At 51.0% G+C, this 18224-nt stretch overlaps 1 protein-coding gene, 1 long non-coding RNA gene and 1 other non-coding gene across 6 annotated transcripts; 1 reads left to right on the top strand and 2 right to left on the bottom strand.

Annotated features, from left to right (window-relative positions):
- The first annotated feature begins 795 nt into the window (after window positions 1-795).
- Fhl3 (four and a half LIM domains 3) lies at window positions 796-12908 on the top strand. 3 transcript variants are annotated; one of them, XM_021626797.2, is made up of 6 exons: window positions 796-936; window positions 10242-10418; window positions 10521-10695; window positions 11588-11757; window positions 11843-12053; window positions 12130-12908. In XM_021626797.2, the coding sequence occupies exons 2-6, from the start codon at window positions 10263-10265 to the stop codon at window positions 12282-12284; spliced, it is 867 nt and encodes a 288-aa protein (XP_021482472.1). In that variant the 5' UTR covers window positions 796-936; window positions 10242-10262; the 3' UTR covers window positions 12285-12908. The 3 variants fall into 3 exon arrangements, with proteins under 3 accessions (XP_021482472.1, XP_021482486.1, XP_021482463.1); XM_021626811.2 differs by lacking the exon at window positions 796-936 and adding an exon at window positions 5750-5940 and having other exon boundaries at window positions 11843-12029; XM_021626788.2 differs by lacking the exon at window positions 796-936 and adding an exon at window positions 5751-5940.
- LOC132653262 (U6 spliceosomal RNA) lies at window positions 2199-2302 on the bottom strand. The gene has a single exon (XR_009591043.1). It is a non-coding gene; the product is annotated as a U6 spliceosomal RNA (small nuclear RNA).
- A 648-nt stretch (window positions 12909-13556) lies between the features above and the next one.
- On the bottom strand, window positions 13557-18126 carry LOC132653007 (uncharacterized). 2 transcript variants are annotated; one of them, XR_009590628.1, is made up of 4 exons: window positions 18006-18126; window positions 17617-17745; window positions 14153-14215; window positions 13557-13879 (listed from the first exon to the last, which is right to left on the bottom strand). It is a non-coding gene; the product is annotated as an uncharacterized LOC132653007 (long non-coding RNA). The 2 variants fall into 2 exon arrangements; XR_009590627.1 differs by lacking the exon at window positions 14153-14215.
- Between the last annotated feature and the right edge of the window lie 98 nt (window positions 18127-18224).

Here is an 18224-nt window from a genome sequence, read left to right as displayed (position 1 = left end):
TACATGACACTGATCATCTCTCCAGCTGAAAAATGCCATGGAAACCCTCTTCAGAGAGTCCAGGGGACAAGTGGGTATGAAAAAGGTCACAGTATGAAAAGGCTTTTTTTTTATTTTTTTCCTGCCTCTAACCCATTTAATCTTTGCCCAGTTAGGTCCACATGCATTAGGAAAATTCCATTTTGTTTGTCATCCTTGGAAAGAAAGTTACTTAATGATCTAGTCTGGGACCACCTTTTCAGCCTCATCTTAAAAAGTTTAGCTCTCTGATAGAAGGACCAGATGGCGGCTGTATCCACTCCTGCCTTGAAGAAGTATTAGTGACCAGCAGCATCTGGGGAAGCCATCAGAGTCTCCCTGAAGGTGGGAGACTCTAGAGGTAGCCCTAGATTGTCACTGTACAACTACCATCCATTAGCTTGGCATTTAGAGCCATATCATCAAATCTTTGAAAAGTGATAGCAGGTAACCAGTTCACATGGGTGTGTGTGTGTGTGTGTGTGTGTGTGTGTGTGTGTGCGCGCGCGCGCGCGCGCGCGCATGCGTGTGCGTGTGCGCATGCGTGTGCGTGTGTTTTAGACCAAAAGAGGTGATAACTACCATACACATGGGACCTACACTCAGCTCTCTCTGCTTCCTTCCCGTCACTCTGCCAGTCATTCATTTCACCCTCTGTTACACCCTTTTGGGCTTGAGAGCACCAAGAAAGTTTCTAAGGAAGTTGAAAGAGGGTGTTTACTAAGCTTGAGGTCTGCAAGGGCTCTAGGAATTGAAGAGTTAAGAGTGAGCAATATACCCAGGGAAGGAAGGGTATTTTCTCCCTAGGAGGAAGGAGGGCTTGTGGTTGCAGGCACTGGAGAGTGATTCAGCACCCAGGGAAGCCATGAGCAGCTTGGTGGAAGAGACCCGGAACATTCTTTTGAAAACTCTTGCAAGGTAAGAAGACAAGATGGGGCTCCCTGAGTTTGAAGCAAGGAAGCATGTGTACGGATCTCTCAGAGGGGAAGGAACAAACATCTCATTTAACCAAAGCCTGTCGTCAAGCACTCGGCTCTGGCTCAGACACACCTGTTTCTCAAGAAGGGGGAGAAGACAGATGGGGAACAGGAACAGAGAGTCCACGAGGGAGGCTGATCCCTGAACTCCCTGGGGCACGTCTTTCTGGGCCAATGGAAAAAAAAGTGAGCAGGGAAATGTGAGCCCACTGGAAATAGAGAGGAGAAAGGGCACAGCCCCCTTGTCCCCCCTTCCCCAAGGCTGGACAGAGCCAAAGATTTCTTAACTTCCTCTGACCTTTAGACTCTAAGCCCTAACAGCATAATCTTTTTGGTTTTGTTTTTTGTTTGTTTGTTTGTCTTTGTTTTTTGAGACAGGTTTTCTCTATGTAGCTTTGGCTCTCCTGTACTCACTTTGTAGGCCAAGCTGGCCTCGAACTCACATAGATCTATCTGACTCTGCCTCCCAGAGTGCTGAGTTAGTGCTGCCAGGCTCTAACAGCAGAATTTTAACTCTTGACCATGAAAAGGAAGGAGGGGAGGGCTTCCCACCTACGGAGACTTATTGCGTGGTCTTAACCAGTCCTCCACAATGGTATCCTTGAGGAAGAGACTGCCTTACCTTGAGGTTCACTGACTGCCCAGGTAATGGTTAGGATCACTTTTACCATGACAAGTTTTGACATTTGACAGTTTGGGTTTCAACCCTGACTTTGCCATTCTTGGCAGTTAATGTATTTGTGCTCCCTTTCTCTATCCCTCTCCTAACTCCTCTTTCTGTACAAGGTCTCACTATGCAGTCCTGGCTGGCTAAGTAGAGCAGACTGGCCTTGATCCCATGGAGATCTGCCTGCCTATGCTTCTTAAATGCTAAGATTAAAGGTGTACACCACCACAGGCCCAGCCTTGATTTTCCCATCTTTGTTTTATTTTGTTGTTGTCATTGTGGCAGGTTAACTGATTTTTAACAGGACAAATAGTTATACAATAAAATTTTATTTAAAGGGTCTGGAGAGATGGCTCAGCAGTTAAGAGCACTGGTTGTTCTTCCAAAGAATCGGGGTTCAATTCCCAGAACCCACTTGGCAGCTCATAACTGTCTGTAATTCCAGTTCCAGGGGCTCTGGCACAACCATTCAGACATCCATGCATGTAGAGCACCAATGTGCATAAAATAAAATAAATAAATCATAAAAAAAATTTTAAAATATGGAATATTTTATGGGTTTGCATGTCATCACTGCACAGGGGACATGCTAATCTCTGTATCATTCCAATTTTAGTATCTGTGCTGCTGAAGCAAGTACTATTTTCTCACCTTTGAGAAGAGGATTAAAAATGTATATTTAGGGCTGGTGAGACAGCTCAGTGGGGGTAAAAACACTGGCTGGGAGAGCCTGGTGACCTTAGTCATGACCTAAACCCATGCTGGCAGACTCTAACTCCAGGGCCAGCAAGATGGCTCACTGGGTAAGAGCACTCGCCGCCCCCACCCCAAGCCTTTCTATCCCCAGGAAGCCACATGGTAAGAAGAAGAACTCATTCCCATAAGTAGTCCCTGACTTCCTCCGTGTATGTATACACATGCATTTGTGCGTGCTCGTGTGCACAAATTTTAAAACTTATTATTTATTTATGTGTTTGTGTTTGTGTAAGTGAATGTCCTGTGTGCTGGTAACTGAGGAAGCCAGAAGAGGGCATCAGCCTCTTTGAAGCTGGAGTTACAGGCTGCCCTGAGGTGCCAGACCTAGATCCTGGTCCTCTGGAGCAGGATACTGGCTAGTTTTTATGTCATTCTGACACAAACTAGAGTAATTGTGGAAAAGGGAACCTCAACTTATTTTTATTTATTTGTTTGTTTATTTATTTTGGTTTTTCGAGACAGGGTTTCTCTGTATGGCCCTGGCTGTCCTGGACTTGCTTTGCAGACCAGGCTGGCCTCGAACTCACAGAGATCCACCTCCCTCTGCCTCCCAGAGTGCTGGGATTACAGGTGTGTACCAACACACCCGCCAGGAACCTCATTTTTTAAAATGTGCCCAGTAGCCTGGCCCGCGGTGCCCTTCTTAACCGATGATTGATGTAGTAGAAGGGCCCTGCTCACTGTGCATGGTGGCATCCCTGAGCTGGTGGTCTTGGGTGGTATAAAAAAACAAAAAACAAAAACCAGACCAAAACACAGGCTGAGAAAGTTGTGATGAAGAAAACAGTAAGAACCAAGTTCCTCTATGGTTTCTGCTTCAGGTCCTCCCTCGAGGTAACTGCCCTGGCTGAGTTCCTGAACTGTAATATGGATTTGTAAGCTAACAGCAAGCAGTCTTACCCACTAAGACATTTCTCTAGCCCCACTAAGACATTTTTAAAAGAGAACTGACTCCACCCGAACATACAGGTACACTAGCACTGGCACATAGATGTGAGCCCCACAGGTGAACAGGTACACACACCACACACATGTACACACTATATATATATATATATATATATATATATATATATATATGTTTATTGGATAATTACATGAATTCATATATGTAAAGTATTTAGGGAATGGTGCAAAGTCCGGGCTCACAGAGTCCTGACTCGTGGTAAAGACCTTCAGTAGCACTTCAAGCCATAAGGAAAGAACAACGATCCCCAAATGAAGCACCTTTACTCCTCACTTAGCTCATGACTCTTCCTTTTCTGAAGGCTCCTGTTTGGCTCCTTATGGTTTCTATTGCTGTGAGGAAACACCATACCCAAAAGTAAGTTGGGAAGGAAACAGTTTATTTGACTTACACTTCCCCATCATGATCCATCATTGAAGGAAACCAGGACAGGAACTCAGGCAGGGCAGGAACCTGGAGGCAGTGGCTGAGGCAGAGGCCATGGAGGGGTGCTGCTTACTGGCTTGCTCATCATGGCTTGCTCAGCCTGCTTTCTTATGGAATCCAGGACCACCAGCCCAGGGATGGCTCCACTGGCAATGGGCTGAGTCCTCCCCCATCAATCACTAATTAAGAAAATGTCCTACAGGCTTTCTTTTTCTTCTTTTTCTTCTTTTTTTTTAAAGATTTATTTATTTACTATGTATACAGTGTTCTGCCTGCATGTACACCTGCACACCAGAACTCATTATAGATGGTTGTGAGTCACCATATGGTTGCTGGGAATTGAACTCGGGACCGCTGGAAGAACAGCCAGTGCTCTTAACCGCTGAGCCATCTCTCCAGCCCCCTATACCCTGGTCTTATGAATTCATTTTCTCACTTGAGATTCCCCCTGTCAAATAACTCTAGCTTGTATCAAGTTGACATAAAACCGACCCACTCCCAATCATAGTCTTCACCTTATCCCAGAACTGACCAACCCCTCTTGCTGTCCACTCCAACCAGGAAGAGTTGTGCCCTGCATCCTTCAAGATAAGAGAATTCCCTAGACCTGGGCGACAAGTCCCAGAGGAAGGACCCACCGTCAAACTGTCTTTTTTCACCCACTGGACTCCGGATAGGAGCATGGCAGGGAGTGGTAGGGGGCTCCAGATTAAAGCAGCACGCGTCATTCATTCGTCACGTATTGCATGCCAAACACTGTATGTAGCAGATACCAGGAATGCAGTAGTGAACAAAAATGACCCAACTTTTGCCCTCACGGCACTTGCAATTTAAGAATCAACAACGTTTAAGCAATCGTTTAATTGTGGAAGAAACCCTGGCCTGGAGACTGTCTTAGAACCTTCGAACCAGACCCATCCTACAGAAGGGAAGGGTCCTCACCAGCCTTGGAGGGTCTTAATCCCTGCAGCGCAGGCTCGGCTGGATGCAGACATGGATCAGGGGAGCCTCTCTGGCCATGTGAATCACCGCAGAGATGCAAAGGTTATTTCCAGGGTTAGTTTGTTGTCTCTTGTTTTGCAAACAGCACAACAGAGCCTTCCCCCCCCTTCAACCCCCCCTCCGGCATGCCCTCCAGATCGAGGCGAGGCTATTTATTCCTAGTGACAAGCCTGAGGATCCCAGGGGGGGTGGCCTCAAGGGCCTGGATGGGCCTCCTGTCCCTGGCAGGCGCCAGTCCTCACTTCCCGGCATAGGGTAGAAGCTGAAGGGTCAGAAACGGCAGAGGTCCCCTCCCGTCTTCACATCTCCTGCCTGCAGCAACCCAACCACACCCCTCCCGCCCGAGAAACCAAAGCTCACGGGGCTGAGGATTAGGGTCTCCCTGAGCCTCAAAGGTCAAAACTATTCCTGGGCACTTTAGAAGCCTCAGTGCCAGGTCACAGCTGAGGATGGGAAGGTTGTTGCCTGGGCTTTCGCCACTCACTTATAGAATAAAAGTCCTTTGAAACTGAGGAGGATAAAGGCTCTCTCGCTCGTTTGAGCCCCAGTTTCTAGAAAATACCTTGATCTCCAGCGGTAAAGCAGAATCAAACCACCCCCGCCCACAGGCTGGATTGAGGCCTCCTTCACAAGCTTAAGGTTTAGTGTAAGGTCTGGGGATGAGGTGGGGGAGAAGAGGAAGGGGTCTGGTCCCCCGATGGACCCCGGTCCTAGATGTCCGACACCCATGGCCTGGGAGCTCTTCCAGCAGTCCTCACGGGTCCGAGGGGCCCGGGGGGAGGGGGGAGGGACGGACGGGTCAGGCTGCAGGGGGCGGGCAAGGCGGGGCCGAGAAGGTCCGAGCGCCAGGTTCGGCTGCCTCGGGCTCGCGGCAGGCAGGAGGGGGGCGGGGTCTGGCCCCCGCGGGCGGGTTGGGGGCCCGGGGGCGGGGTCCGGGCGGGGCGGGCCCTCGCACTTCCTCGGAGGCTTAGGGCCGCGCGCCCACTCGCCCACACAGTCCGTCGCGGCTGGCTACTTCGCCGTGGCTCTCTCGGCCCCTCCGCCCGGCCCGCAGGTAGGAGCCGCCGGGCGATCGGCTCCCGGCCCCACCCACGCCGCGCGCGCCGAGCTCCCGCGCCCGATTTGAGGTGAGCGTCCCCCTCCCAGCTTCCAGCCCCCCGTTCCCGCGCTGCGCTCGGGCCAGGGTCGCTGCCCGGGACCCCGCCCCTGTCCCCTGCTGGGGCACCCCGAACTCGGAACCACGCGTGCCAGCACGGAACCTCACCGCTCCGCGCCTCCGGGCCAGGAGGGGGTCCCGCCAGAGTTACAGGGGGTGGGGATCAAGTTTTAACTAGAAAAGCTATAGGGATCAGCAGGGTTGGAGAAACTGAGGCTGTTAGGGAACCGGGTAGAACCGGCAAGGACGCGCGCCCCAGGAGGCTCCAGGGACCATTCAAACGAGGGCAGAGAATGGCCCTACAAAGTTCTCGGGGCGCGGCGGGGACCCGGATTCTGTGGAGCATTTTAAGACGCAAATGGTTGACCCTAGGGAACTCATTGCTAGCGCCCTTCCCAGGGCCTTGGAGGGCCCTAAGGCAGAAGCTTGTTAGACTACTGCAAAATCTGCCTCTCTGAGGCCTGAAGAGATTTTCAGAGTCAGAGACGCTTGAGACGCTGAGAGACCAAGACTTGGGTGCACAGGGATAAAGATCCCCAGAGTGGAGGCCCCATTGGGACACCCCCACCCAAACACAAAGACAGCAGCCTAAGGGAGGTGAGAGATGCAGAGGGGAGGCCAGAGTTCACGGAGGAGAGACACCTGTGTGCGCTCACTGACAGCTGCCCCAGGCCTGAAAGGGTGGAGGCAAAGCTAGGGGGAAATTGACTCTCAGCCAACCCATCCCCCAGGAGGGAGAGGACCTGAGGCTGTAAAGCTGAGCTCAAGAAAGAGCCCCGTGTACACACAACCACTAAGACAGCGCCAACTTATTTTTAAACTCAAATCTTGGACGCTGTGCTTCAGCCCTAGGGGACTCGGGGGGTGAATGAAATGTTCCTCTCCTGTCCTCAGAGCAGCTGCTGGATCTGCTCCCTACCCCCTTTTCCCTAGACTGCTTTGACTTCCAGGCGCTGTGAGGAAGAGGGGTGGGAGAGAGTTTGGGGTGGGGGGACCTCTAATTTCTCCCCTTATGTCTCCTGTCGAGGGGGAGGGGTCTGCTCTGATTCTGACTCACAGCTGTGGGGCCTGGCCAGGGTCCTCATGGACTTGGGGTGGGGGGTGGGGGCGTACAAAAGGGTTGAGCAGTTGGCATGGGTGATTGGAAAGACTTCTGGGTGTCTTCCAATGGCAGGCTGGCAGCTGGGGAGGAGAGCCAGCTCTAGTGTATCTCCTGTCCCGCCGTCCCACTCCCCCCCCACTACAGACACCAACACCACCCCTAAAGGCTGACTGCCCCTTCCACCACCATCAAAGCACTTCTAGGCAAAGTTCCCCACTGAGGGATAGGAAACTTCTGCTCCAGTTCCCCAGCAGCCTTGGTCATGCCCTTAGCCTGTTGGTGTCCTGGATGAACTCTAAAAGAGGAGTGTGAGATGGGATGTGGTGGCGGTGGGATACGCATTTTGTAGACACAAGGCTTCTTCGTACAAGTGTGTACACCTGTGAACACACATCTGCACGCTCTTTACCGTTTCTCTCCCTGGTGCCCAGCTTCTGTGGGCCCCCGTGGTTCCCTCAGCTCCACCTTAGACTTGATTGAGACAACTCAGGTCTGCCTGAGGCCCCCTGGCTCCAGCAGGGGTAAGGGCCTTGTAGTAAACTTCACAAGTGGCTACCATTTCTTTGGGCCTCTTCCCCGCCAGATGCCCTCTGGGGATTATCACATTCAAGCCTGACAAAAGGCCTAGGAGAGGGAGGTAATATTATCTCATTGAACTAGATGGACTAACAGTCCCAGGTCGTGAAAACTGCGTACCCAAGGTCACAGGATTCCAAGTCAGGCTTATATCTTATGACTCAAGCAAGCTGCTATACAGGGAACACCATACAGAAAGGTATCCTGCCACTCAGCTCTAGTTCATTGTGTGTGTATGTGTGTGAGTGTGTGTGTGTGTGTGTGTGTGTGTGTTGTATAAGCCAAGTATGGAGATATGTGTGTTAGGAAGGATAGCAGATGAGGGTCATCTGGAAATCTGGAAGATCCACTGTCTCCTCTAAACCCCACCTGCTACCAGCCAGGAAGAAATACAAAACTGACTCCCTGCTCACCCCTTTAGTCCTTCAGCCTTGCCAGAGAATGGGGAGGGATTGGGGAGGAAGGAGAGACCAAGATGGGGAGAGGCAGGTGGGCCTTGGTGGTGCTCTTCACTCTCTCCTTAAGTAGGGACATAGACTAAAGGATTGGGGCATTCTGGGAAGGAAATAGAAGGCACGCCCATACCCTATTTGGGGTGCCTCATCTCAGTGTGGTGACTAGCTCTGAGGGGGTGGATCCAGGGCTAGCCTGGGCCTGGGAAGGTAGCTGTTGCTGCTGCTGCTGCTGCTGGCCAAGCCCGGAAGAAAAGACTCACAAATGGCCACATGGCCACAGGCTGTCTGTCTGTTGTCTAGTGGCTAGCAGCCCAGGCAAGCCTCAGATGCTGGGCCAGGGGAAACCAGGACCTGAATGACAGGGAGGGGCTGAGTAAGAGGGGCTCTCTCCATCCTTCAGTCCTCCCTTAGGACTCGGCACTCTGAAGACTCCAGCTTTGGTGACCTTGTGTCCTGCTGCTTTGGGTGTGAACCAGGTGTTCTCCCACTTTGAGGAAGGGAGAGTTCAAACTCAAAAGCTCCAAAGAGGTGGGCTCTTCAGGTTTGGGATTTCTTTTGCTGCCTGAAGTCTGAATTCTAAGGCAACCCAAGGTTTGGTGAATTTCGGAGAATTTCCTGCTGTCCTGCCTGAGAAGGGGGCAGGGAAGAGTATACTTTTCCTTCATCTTAGGTCTGAGAGGCTATGGAGAAGGGGGTTGGTAGGTTCCTTTGTGCCCCCTTAACTTCCTCCTTTCTCCTATGCAACAATGACCCGGTCCCCTTCCTGTGGGTCCTGGGGGCTCTTCTTCACTACCCAGCCCTAGGAGAGCTTGCTTCATAGTAGAGGAGGGTGGAGCCTGGGTACTCTGACTTTGCTGGAATTGGCCTGCAGAAGAGACCGGGAACCCCATTTCCCTGCCCCCCCCACTCTTCATGCTCCTGTTCCAGAGGCAGCTGTGTGGGTGACCTCATCCCACAAACATGCTTTGTTCCTGAGAAAATGGAAAGTGTCTGGGGTTTGGTGGGGGGCTGGGTGTCTGCAACAACAGCTCTCGGGGCTCCCCTTGTCTTACTCCCCATCAAGAAGGGACCCCACTGGGGCTCCAGGGGCTCTTGCTTTCTCACCTTTCACTTCTCCGACCTTAACCCCTGGGAAATCAGGGAAGGTAAGGCGAAGGCTGCCTATCCAGATGCAGGGGGGTGACATATGACCCTGGGGCTTTGCAGAGCTATCAGCAGAGGCACCTGGCAGGAGGTAGCAGGGGGCACACTGCCCTCTCTCTGTGCCTCCATTTCCCCTCTGCCTCCCGGACATCTTGGGTTTTTCCCTTTTATCTCCCTCTGGTTGGCAAAAAGCTGACATCTGGCCCTCTGTGCTTCCACAGCTGTAACAGATGTGGTAGCCAAGACTGCCCAGACTGGTGTGACCAGAGACACAGCAGAGGTGGGAAGGATGAGGCCGAGGGTCTAGCTGGGCAGGGTTTCCTTCCTGCCTGAACCTAGGCTGAGCCCGTCAGGCTCTTGTTGCCTGGCTGATTCTCCTGGAAGGGGAGGCCCAACTTCTCACCCCACGCTCCACCATTCATCAGTCAAGCATCTCTGTAGCATTTTACTATTTCCTGTGTCCTCAGTAGGGAGTTGGGGGTGGGGGTAGCACAAAGAACAGCCCATTCCACCTGAAACTTTCCAGATCAGAGGTAAACGGCCCCTTATCTAAAGTCCTGTGTTTACTATTCTGGGAGTCGGGAGGTGAGGACGCTGTATGCAGTAGGATTGGTGGTCCCCCCGACCTGGCCTTCGGCACCCTAGGGACAGTACAGGGAGTGGAAGCAAACCTCAGGCCAGGCAGGAAATGAGTCACTGACCCAGGAAAAGCCCCCTCCCCCCAGATCAGCCAGGACCTAGATAAGAAAACAACTCTGCTTCCTGATTTTTTTTCCTGACCCCTTCCTATCCTCACAGTCAAATATAGAAACAAACATGGAAGATTCCAGCGTGCGCTGAGCCGAGACCCTGGGGTTTCCCGGAGCAGACCTCCTCCATCCCCACCTGTTCTGATCTGGCATCTTCTGTGCCTCCTTTCTTTTTTGAATGCAAAGAGCTCTGTGTAGGCCTATGCTAGAGCCTATCTGGGTGAACTCTGTCCCATCTTCTTAACAGAGCTTACTCATCATCACCACCATGAGCGAGGCATTTGACTGTGCAAAGTGCAACGAGTCCCTGTATGGCCGCAAATACATCCAGACAGACAGTGGCCCCTACTGCGTTCCCTGCTACGACAACACCTTCGCCAACACCTGCGCCGAGTGCCAGCAGCTCATCGGGCATGATTCAAGGGTAAGGACCAAACGGGGGAGAGTAAGTGCAGATTGGTGGGAAAGGGCCACGGATAACGCCACCAAGCCCAGATGCTAGCAACCCTGCTCTGTCTCCTGGAAGGAGCTCTTCTATGAGGATCGTCATTTCCATGAAGGCTGCTTCCGCTGCTGCCGCTGCCAGCGCTCCCTCGCTGACGAGCCCTTCACCTGCCAGGACAGCGAGCTCCTCTGTAACGACTGCTACTGCACAGCCTTCTCCTCACAGTGTTCCGCCTGTGGGGAGACTGTCATGCCCGGTACGTCCGAGGGCCTCTTCCTGGGTTTGGGAACTGCCATCTGAGTAGGGTCTTTGCATCTACCTGACTTATGCATGCACGGGGCTTGGCATGGATAGAGATCTACACACACTGCATGTTCCTGGAACACACGTGGATCTGTTGTGCACGTATGCTCTTAGGAGCTTAATGCACATGGGGATTGGCACACCCGGCCCTACACCTGAAAACTTGGCAGGTACCGAGAAAGACGAGCTGGAGGCTTGGTGTGTATTGGATGAGTAGGCCTGGCGAACCCCTAAACACTCACCGTGTGCATAGCAGATAAAACATACTTGATACACACAGGCCTTAGCACCTCTGAAGACCTGCATGTTTGGTGCATGTGGGAGCTAGGGGGCTACTGAGATTCTCAGTCTTGCCACATTGAAGTTTTGTGTGCAGTGATAAAGTCGTAGGCTTAAGAATGTATGGTGACGTGCATGTCTTAATGGGTATAAAGACTTAGCATGTGAATGATACACCTAATATATGAAAAGACTTAGCATGTACTGAACCTGTCAATTCCCAGGCTTTGTGTAGGCAGAGTTGCCGAGTTAATGCGATCTGGCAAACTGTTTTTTGTTTTGTTTTTTGGTATCCAATGGCTTATTTATCATGTACTGACGATATATATTTTACACAGAGATTTGGTGTGTATCTCAAGATAGTCCCGTCAGAGGCATGGTGGTTTAACGCATGTGTTTAGCATGTGCTGAACCGTCTCTTCCAGCTTGAGGGGAGAGGCGGCATATGTAACACACATGGCGGGAGTCTTGGATACTGCCCTCCTAGGTGATAGATGAAGTGGCTTGGGCAGAATGGCCCTTACGAGCTTGGGACAGACTCTAAGTGGGATTCCTGTTTCCCACAGGGTCCCGGAAGCTGGAGTACGGAGGTCAGACATGGCACGAGCACTGCTTTCTGTGCAGCGGCTGTGAGCAGCCACTGGGCTCCCGCTCCTTCGTGCCCGACAAGGGCTCTCACTACTGTGTGCCTTGCTATGAGAACAAGTTTGCTCCTCGCTGTGCCCGCTGCAGCAAGGTGGGGGCTGGGCCTGTGACCTCAGGGTAAGACCTGTTTCGGGTGGGAATCCTCACTCCCCTGCTGATGGGTGATGCCCCCACAGACGCTGACCCAGGGTGGGGTGACGTACCGAGATCAGCCCTGGCATCGGGAGTGCCTGGTCTGCACCGGGTGCCAGACGCCCCTCGCAGGGCAGCAGTTCACATCTCGGGATGAGGATCCCTACTGCGTGGCCTGTTTTGGAGAACTCTTTGCACCCAAGTGCAGCAGCTGCAAGCGCCCCATCACAGGTGGGGGCAGTGGCGAGGGGGCAGGTAAGAACGGGGAGGTAACACTGGGTGAGGCTGAGGGGCAGTGGGTCTGCAGAGCTAACCTCCAGCCTTCCTCCAGGACTCGGTGGAGGCAAGTATTTGTCCTTCGAAGACCGACATTGGCACCACAGCTGCTTCTCCTGTGCCCGCTGCTCCACCTCCCTGGTGGGCCAAGGCTTCGTACCAGACGGAGACCAAGTTCTGTGCCAGGGCTGCAGCCAAGCAGGACCCTGAACCCAGGCTCCTGACTTTTCCCTTTCCCAAACTAAGGATTTAAGACTATGGCTCCTTCTCTGAACCACCTTGGGGACCCAGTCCCTCCCTAGAGCTCCCACCCCTATACATGGGGTCTTAAGGATTCAGCCTCCCAATTCCAGTATAGCCCACTGGTACTCTCTGACCCAGGCCACGAAACCTGGGCATATGGAACACCCATGACTTAAACTCTCTCCAAGTTTGGACTCCAGAAATGAGTCCTCCCTTCTCTACTTTTTTTGGGGGGTTCCCAGATCTAGCTCCCTCCCCGATGAAGGCCCCAGACACCCAGCCCTCCAAATCTGGACTCTGGAACCTAGGTCTCCTTAAACCTAGACTTCCTGGGTAGATTTTTTTAGATTTCCTGCGGGTGCCTGAGAAGACTTCAAAAACAGATTGTACCCCAGTTTGACCTCACCCCCATCTCTGGGCTGAAGTCTCCTGGATAGCAGATTAGAGGGGTTCCCTGGTTAGAGTAAGGTACAGGGTGCTGTCCAGCCTATGAGTACCACGTTATTTCAGCTCCACGTTGCCCAGAGATGGGCAGCACGGGGTGGCCCATTGGGCTTCCAGATTCTGCAATAAAACAAGTGTGAGGGAGCACAGGCCCTGTGTGTGTGTGTTTGTCAGGAGGGTGAAAGAAGGTTCCTCGGCTGAGTCAGGCTTTTGTAAACCTCCTAGTGGGCGGGTCTTAGGGTGGGGATTCTCTTCCCCAGGAAGAGGATCCCTTCTGGCAGCCACACTAGTCCCTCTCAGAGCTTGGCCAGCCTCCCCACTGGCTGGCGGAGGGCTTTTTCCTCTGGGAGGGAGGGATTGGGAGAGGTGCCAAACCGACCAGCAGTGGGTTTCTCCGTCTGGTCCACATCTTCCCCCACCCCCAACAGCCCTGCCTCAACCCCACATACAAGCACGAGTTCTGATCCCTAGTTGGGCCCAGACCCTCAACCTCCTTCCCCCTCTACCCAAGGATTAATTGGGGCGGCTCAAGATCGGCTCACGGCCGCACGTTTTTTTGCCAAAAAAGGCAAGGATGCAGCTGCGTGCGCCGGGGGAACATCTGGATCCGATTCTCAGCATGAATGGGTCACGGCCCCGCCCCTCGTGATTCACTGGCGGGGGCGGGAGGGAGCCAGAGGGGCTGTCCCCTGAAGTGGGGCGATGGGGCGGAGCACTCCCCTGCTGGACGCCCAGGCCTGGCCGCTGGCTCCGTGGTTGGACAGAGGTGGCAGGTACGCGCCCCCCCGTGGCTGCGGCAGTCTCTGGAGGCGGAGACTCAGATGGGGGCGGGGGTGAGAGGGAGTGGGGCCTGCCAAGTGGAAACAGTGTAGTACCTCAAGAAATCTTCCCTAACCCTGGGCCGGCCTTCCTGCGGTTTCCCAGAGGTGTAGACTCCGGGAGTCATCTGCCCAAGGTCAGAAAAGACAGTCACCTGAAGATCAAGATTGATGCTTTATAGTGGCAGCGGTTGGCTTTTACTGGGTGAGGAGGAGCAGGCTCTGATTGCATAGTCCAGGCTCATCCTCCTGCCTCAGCCTCCAGAAAGGTAGGATGACAGATGTGAGGCAGCCACCACACTGGGGAAAAAAAAAAAAAAGGTGTTGGTTTTTTTTGGTTTTTTTTTTTGGGGGGGTGGTAGTTTCTGGTTTGGTTTGGTTAGTTTTTGGTTTTCCAAGACAGGGTTTCTCTGTGGAGCCCTAGCTGGCCTGGAACTGACTCTGTAGACCAGGCTGGCCTCGAACTAAGAGACCAGAAGATCTGCCAGCCTGTGCCTCCCGAAGAGCTCGGATTAAAGGTGTGAGCCACCACTGCCTGGCCTATATTTCATAATTTGTAAGAGGACAACTTACAGAAGTCAGTTCTTTCCACCGTGCGGGGTCCAGGGGATGGAATGGAAGACTCAGGTGGCATGCCTGCAAACACCCATCAGCAGAATCATCTCAGCAGCCTGCCCAACATACATGTGCATGTTTGCATCTTCTGTCTCCCACCAACCAGAGAGCTGCCTCATGCGCTTATCTTCTCAGCTTCCTGCACTCCCAACTTCTGCTACAAGTTCAACAAACACTTGCTGAGGCGTAGCTGTCTAAGCGTAGAAAATAACGGGGAAAGGCCCAGAGGCCGAAAAACAGGCTGGTTTGGGGAAGCACAAGTAATTCTTCATGGAGGAAGTGCCAAGCTACTAAAATGACAGGCATAGCCGGGGTGGTCAAAAGTCGGATGCCAACTTAAACAGACCTCACCCTGCTGGTGAGCAGCTTTTGGAAATGTGGAAGCAGGGGCATTCGAGGGTCAGTGTGAGAAAGATCATGCTGGCTGTGTCTGAATAATGGATTAGCAGGGTAAAATGAGCAGGCTGCTCAGAACACTAGCGCAGCGGGCCAGGAGAGATCATGAGACAAGTAGCAACCAGAAGGGAAAAGGTGGGGCTTGCTGACTGATTTGAAAGCAGCAGGCAGGAGTGTGGACCGAGCAGTGTTTTGCTGGAAGGGAGGCTTCAGAGGCAGAGTGAGAGAGAATGGCCTGGCTTAGGTCTCCTGCTCATCTCAAAGGCTGAGCCATAAAGTTTCATTTGTCTCAATATAAACACTTTTCAGATTCAACAACTGGAACTTAATTTATTTTGAAACTAACATACTAACAGCCGCTTGACACATGCCTATAATCCTAGCACTTGGTGTGGCTGCAGGACATCTTTGGCTGCATTTGGGCCCAGCCAAGGCTACATGACCCTAGCTCAAAAAAAAAAAAAAAAAAAAAAAAAAGAAAGAAAGAAGAAAGGAGGACAGATGCTGTATTTTGAGTATAAATAAAAATTTTAAGTGGTTGGAAGATTGTTTTAAAGATAGAGTACTGTTTTTATAAAGCAACAAAATAAAGTAGTAAAAAAAATTTTCTTCCCAAGTCAAATGGCCAAGGCTTCTCCGTTTCTTTTTGTTTGCTTGTTTAAGATTTATTTGTGTGTGAGTGTCTGTGTGAATGTGTACATGCCTCTGTGTGTGCTCACAGAAGTCAGAGTAGGGTGTCAGGTGCCCTCTCTATCTCTTCCTTTGAGGCAGTGTCTCTCCCTGAACCTCAGTTTATGTTCTTTCAGGTAGACTAGAAACCAGCCAGCCCAGCATTGTCACGTTTCTGCCAGGTCAGGAGCTTGGCTGGGATGCCCAGCGTATTAATTGAGCAGTGGAAACACCAGTCTTTTTATTTTTTATTTATTTATTTTTAAGGATCTCACTTAGTCTTGGCATCTGCTGGCTGGCTTATTTATTTTCATTTTACAGTATAGGTGTTTCGCCCGCATAAATAAATACAGGTTTGTAGCACGCATGCAGTGCTCTTGGAGGCCAGAAGAGGGCATCAGGACTGGAACCTCACAGACTGTTAGTTGCCATGTGTTGCTGGGAGTAGAACTTAGGTCCCCTGTAAGAGCAGCCAGTACTCTTTAAGTGCTGATCAGTCTGCAGCCACCCAGATTCTTCTTTTAAAACAGGAGATTTATTAATTTACACACCGTTAACTCATTTATTTTAAGTGCTACAACTCATTTCATTTTACAACATTGGTAGAATTGTGCAACTATTAGGCCATCTCCAAACGGATTCCTTCTGCTCATTCTAAGTCCCCTCTTACCACAAGCAACCACTCTCTCGTTTTCCCTTCGTCTCCATGGATTTGCCTTTCCCAACATTTCATCTGAACAGACAGTTCTGGGTTTTCTGTTGTTGTTTTTGGTTCTTTGAGATGGAGTCTATATGTTGATCTGGCTGGTCTCAAACGTCCTCTAATCCTCGTGCCTCAGTCACTCAAGTGGACTGTCACCCCTATCCCTGATTTCTTTCTTTCATCTTAAATGTTAAGTTTTGAGTAATCTCCATTTTTTTAAGGTTTATTTTTGCGTGTATGAGTGTTGTACATGTGAGCATGTATGAGCACCATGAGGCGCTTGCTGCCCATGGAGGCCAGAAGAGGGCATCAGATCCCCTAGGACTGGCATTATGGGCCATTGTGAGGCGACATGACATGTGGGTGCTGAGAACCAAACCTGGGTCTTCTGGAAGATATTCTTAGCCACGAAACCATTATTCCATCCCCTACCTTCTTTACCTAATATGTTGATTTCATGGTTTCTTTTTTGTTTGTTTGTTTTGAGACAGAGTTTCTCTGTGTAGCCTTGGCTGTCCTGGACTCACTTTGTAGGCCAGGCTGGCCTCTAACTCACAGAGATCACCTGCCTCTGCCGCCTCCCAGAGTGCTGGGATTACAGGCATGAGCAACCACCTCTGACTGATTTCATAGTTTCTTATAGCATTTCCTCACTGTTGAACAATATTCTCTGATAACAGGTTTATTTATTTACCAGTGAATTGACCATTTAGTGAGATGGCTCAGTGGATAAGAGCACTGTCTGCTCTTCCAAAGGTTCTGAGTTCAATTCCCAGCAACCACATGGTGCTCTCAACCATCCCCACTTGAATGTGAGTCCCTCTTCTGTCATGCAGACATAAACACAGATAGAATATATTAAATAAGTAAATAAAAATTTAAAAAATACTTATTATTTTTATTTATTTGTGTGTATAGATATGAGTGGGTACCATGTGTATGGGGATGCCCATTCATCCCTTGGAGACAGAGATACACATAGTTGTGAGCCACCTGACTTGGGTGCTGGGAACTGAACTCAGGTCCTCTGGAAGATCAACCAGTGCTCCTAACTGTTGAGCCATCTCTCCAGTCCCAATTAATGGACTCTTGGGTTACATACAGCTTTTGTCAATTCTGAATAACACTAACAGGAGCACATGGACTATGTTGTTTTCATTTCTCTTCCTAGTAGGCACGTAGACTTCTTTTTCTTGTGTTGCTGCTGAAACTCAGCGCCTTGGGTTTGTGTGCATGTGTGTGCGTGTGTGTGTGTGGTTTTGTTTGTTTACTGTCTTATCACATAGTTCAGGCTGAACCTGAACTTGTTCTCTTGCCTCAGTCTCCTAAGAGCTAGGATTACAAGTGGGAACCATCATGTGTGTCTCCAAGCCTGTTCCTAGTGCATGCTAGACAAGTTCTTTATATTGATGCACATCTCTAGCCCTCATCTTTGTGTTTGTTTTGTTTCCTGAGGCCCGGTCTCTGTGTATCTCTGGCTGTTCTGGAAGTCACTATGAAGACTAGGCTGATCTAGAACTCACAGAGATCTGCCTGCTTCTGCCACCCTATTACTGCTGATCTTTTTTCTTCTTCCTCTTCCTCCTTCTTTTAAGAAAAGCAGCCTAGATTTCATTTTCTAAGTCATGCAGTGGTCAGGTGTGTTGGCTCATACCTGTAATCCCAGCACACGGTAGGCAGAAGCAGAAGAATGAAGGATTACAGCGAATCAGAAGCCAGTCTGTGCCGAATAGCAAGCATGTTGTTGCTTGAGTAGACCCCATTTTACTTAAGGAGTCCTCTGCTAATAAACAAAAGTTGTTGTTAGCTTTGAGCACTTAGGAGTTTTATTAACAAAAAACCCCAGGCCAGGCGGCAGTGGCGCACGCCTTTAACCCCAGTACTCGGGAGGCAGAGGCAGGTAGATATCCGAGTTCCAGGACAGCTTGGGCTACACAGAGAAACCCCGACTCAAAAAAAAAAAAAAACAAACAAACCAAAACCAAACCATTTTACTGACAGACACACTAAAACACTAAAATCCAGACAAGGAGGAAACATCACCAGAAGTCACACAACAAAAACTAGAAATTCCAGTTCCACTTTCCCTTCCGAATCCTTCAGTTTCTCGGTTCACGCCTCTGTGTAAAGGACGGTCCAGCTGGCTGTGCCCGAGGCAGCACCCTCAGCCTCCAGGATTTTTGCAGGCCTCCTAGAGGAATATTTCAGTCGCTGAGGCATGGCTCTTCCACACCCCCGGACAGCAGGGGGCAGTGTGGCTAC

This window comes from Meriones unguiculatus, chromosome 3 (assembly GCF_030254825.1).
Source record: "Meriones unguiculatus strain TT.TT164.6M chromosome 3, Bangor_MerUng_6.1, whole genome shotgun sequence".
In the NCBI taxonomy this organism is placed as follows: Eukaryota; Metazoa; Chordata; class Mammalia; order Rodentia; family Muridae; genus Meriones; species Meriones unguiculatus.
Note: the sequence above shows the minus strand (reverse complement) of the source record. Positions and strands in the feature narration are given on the sequence as shown.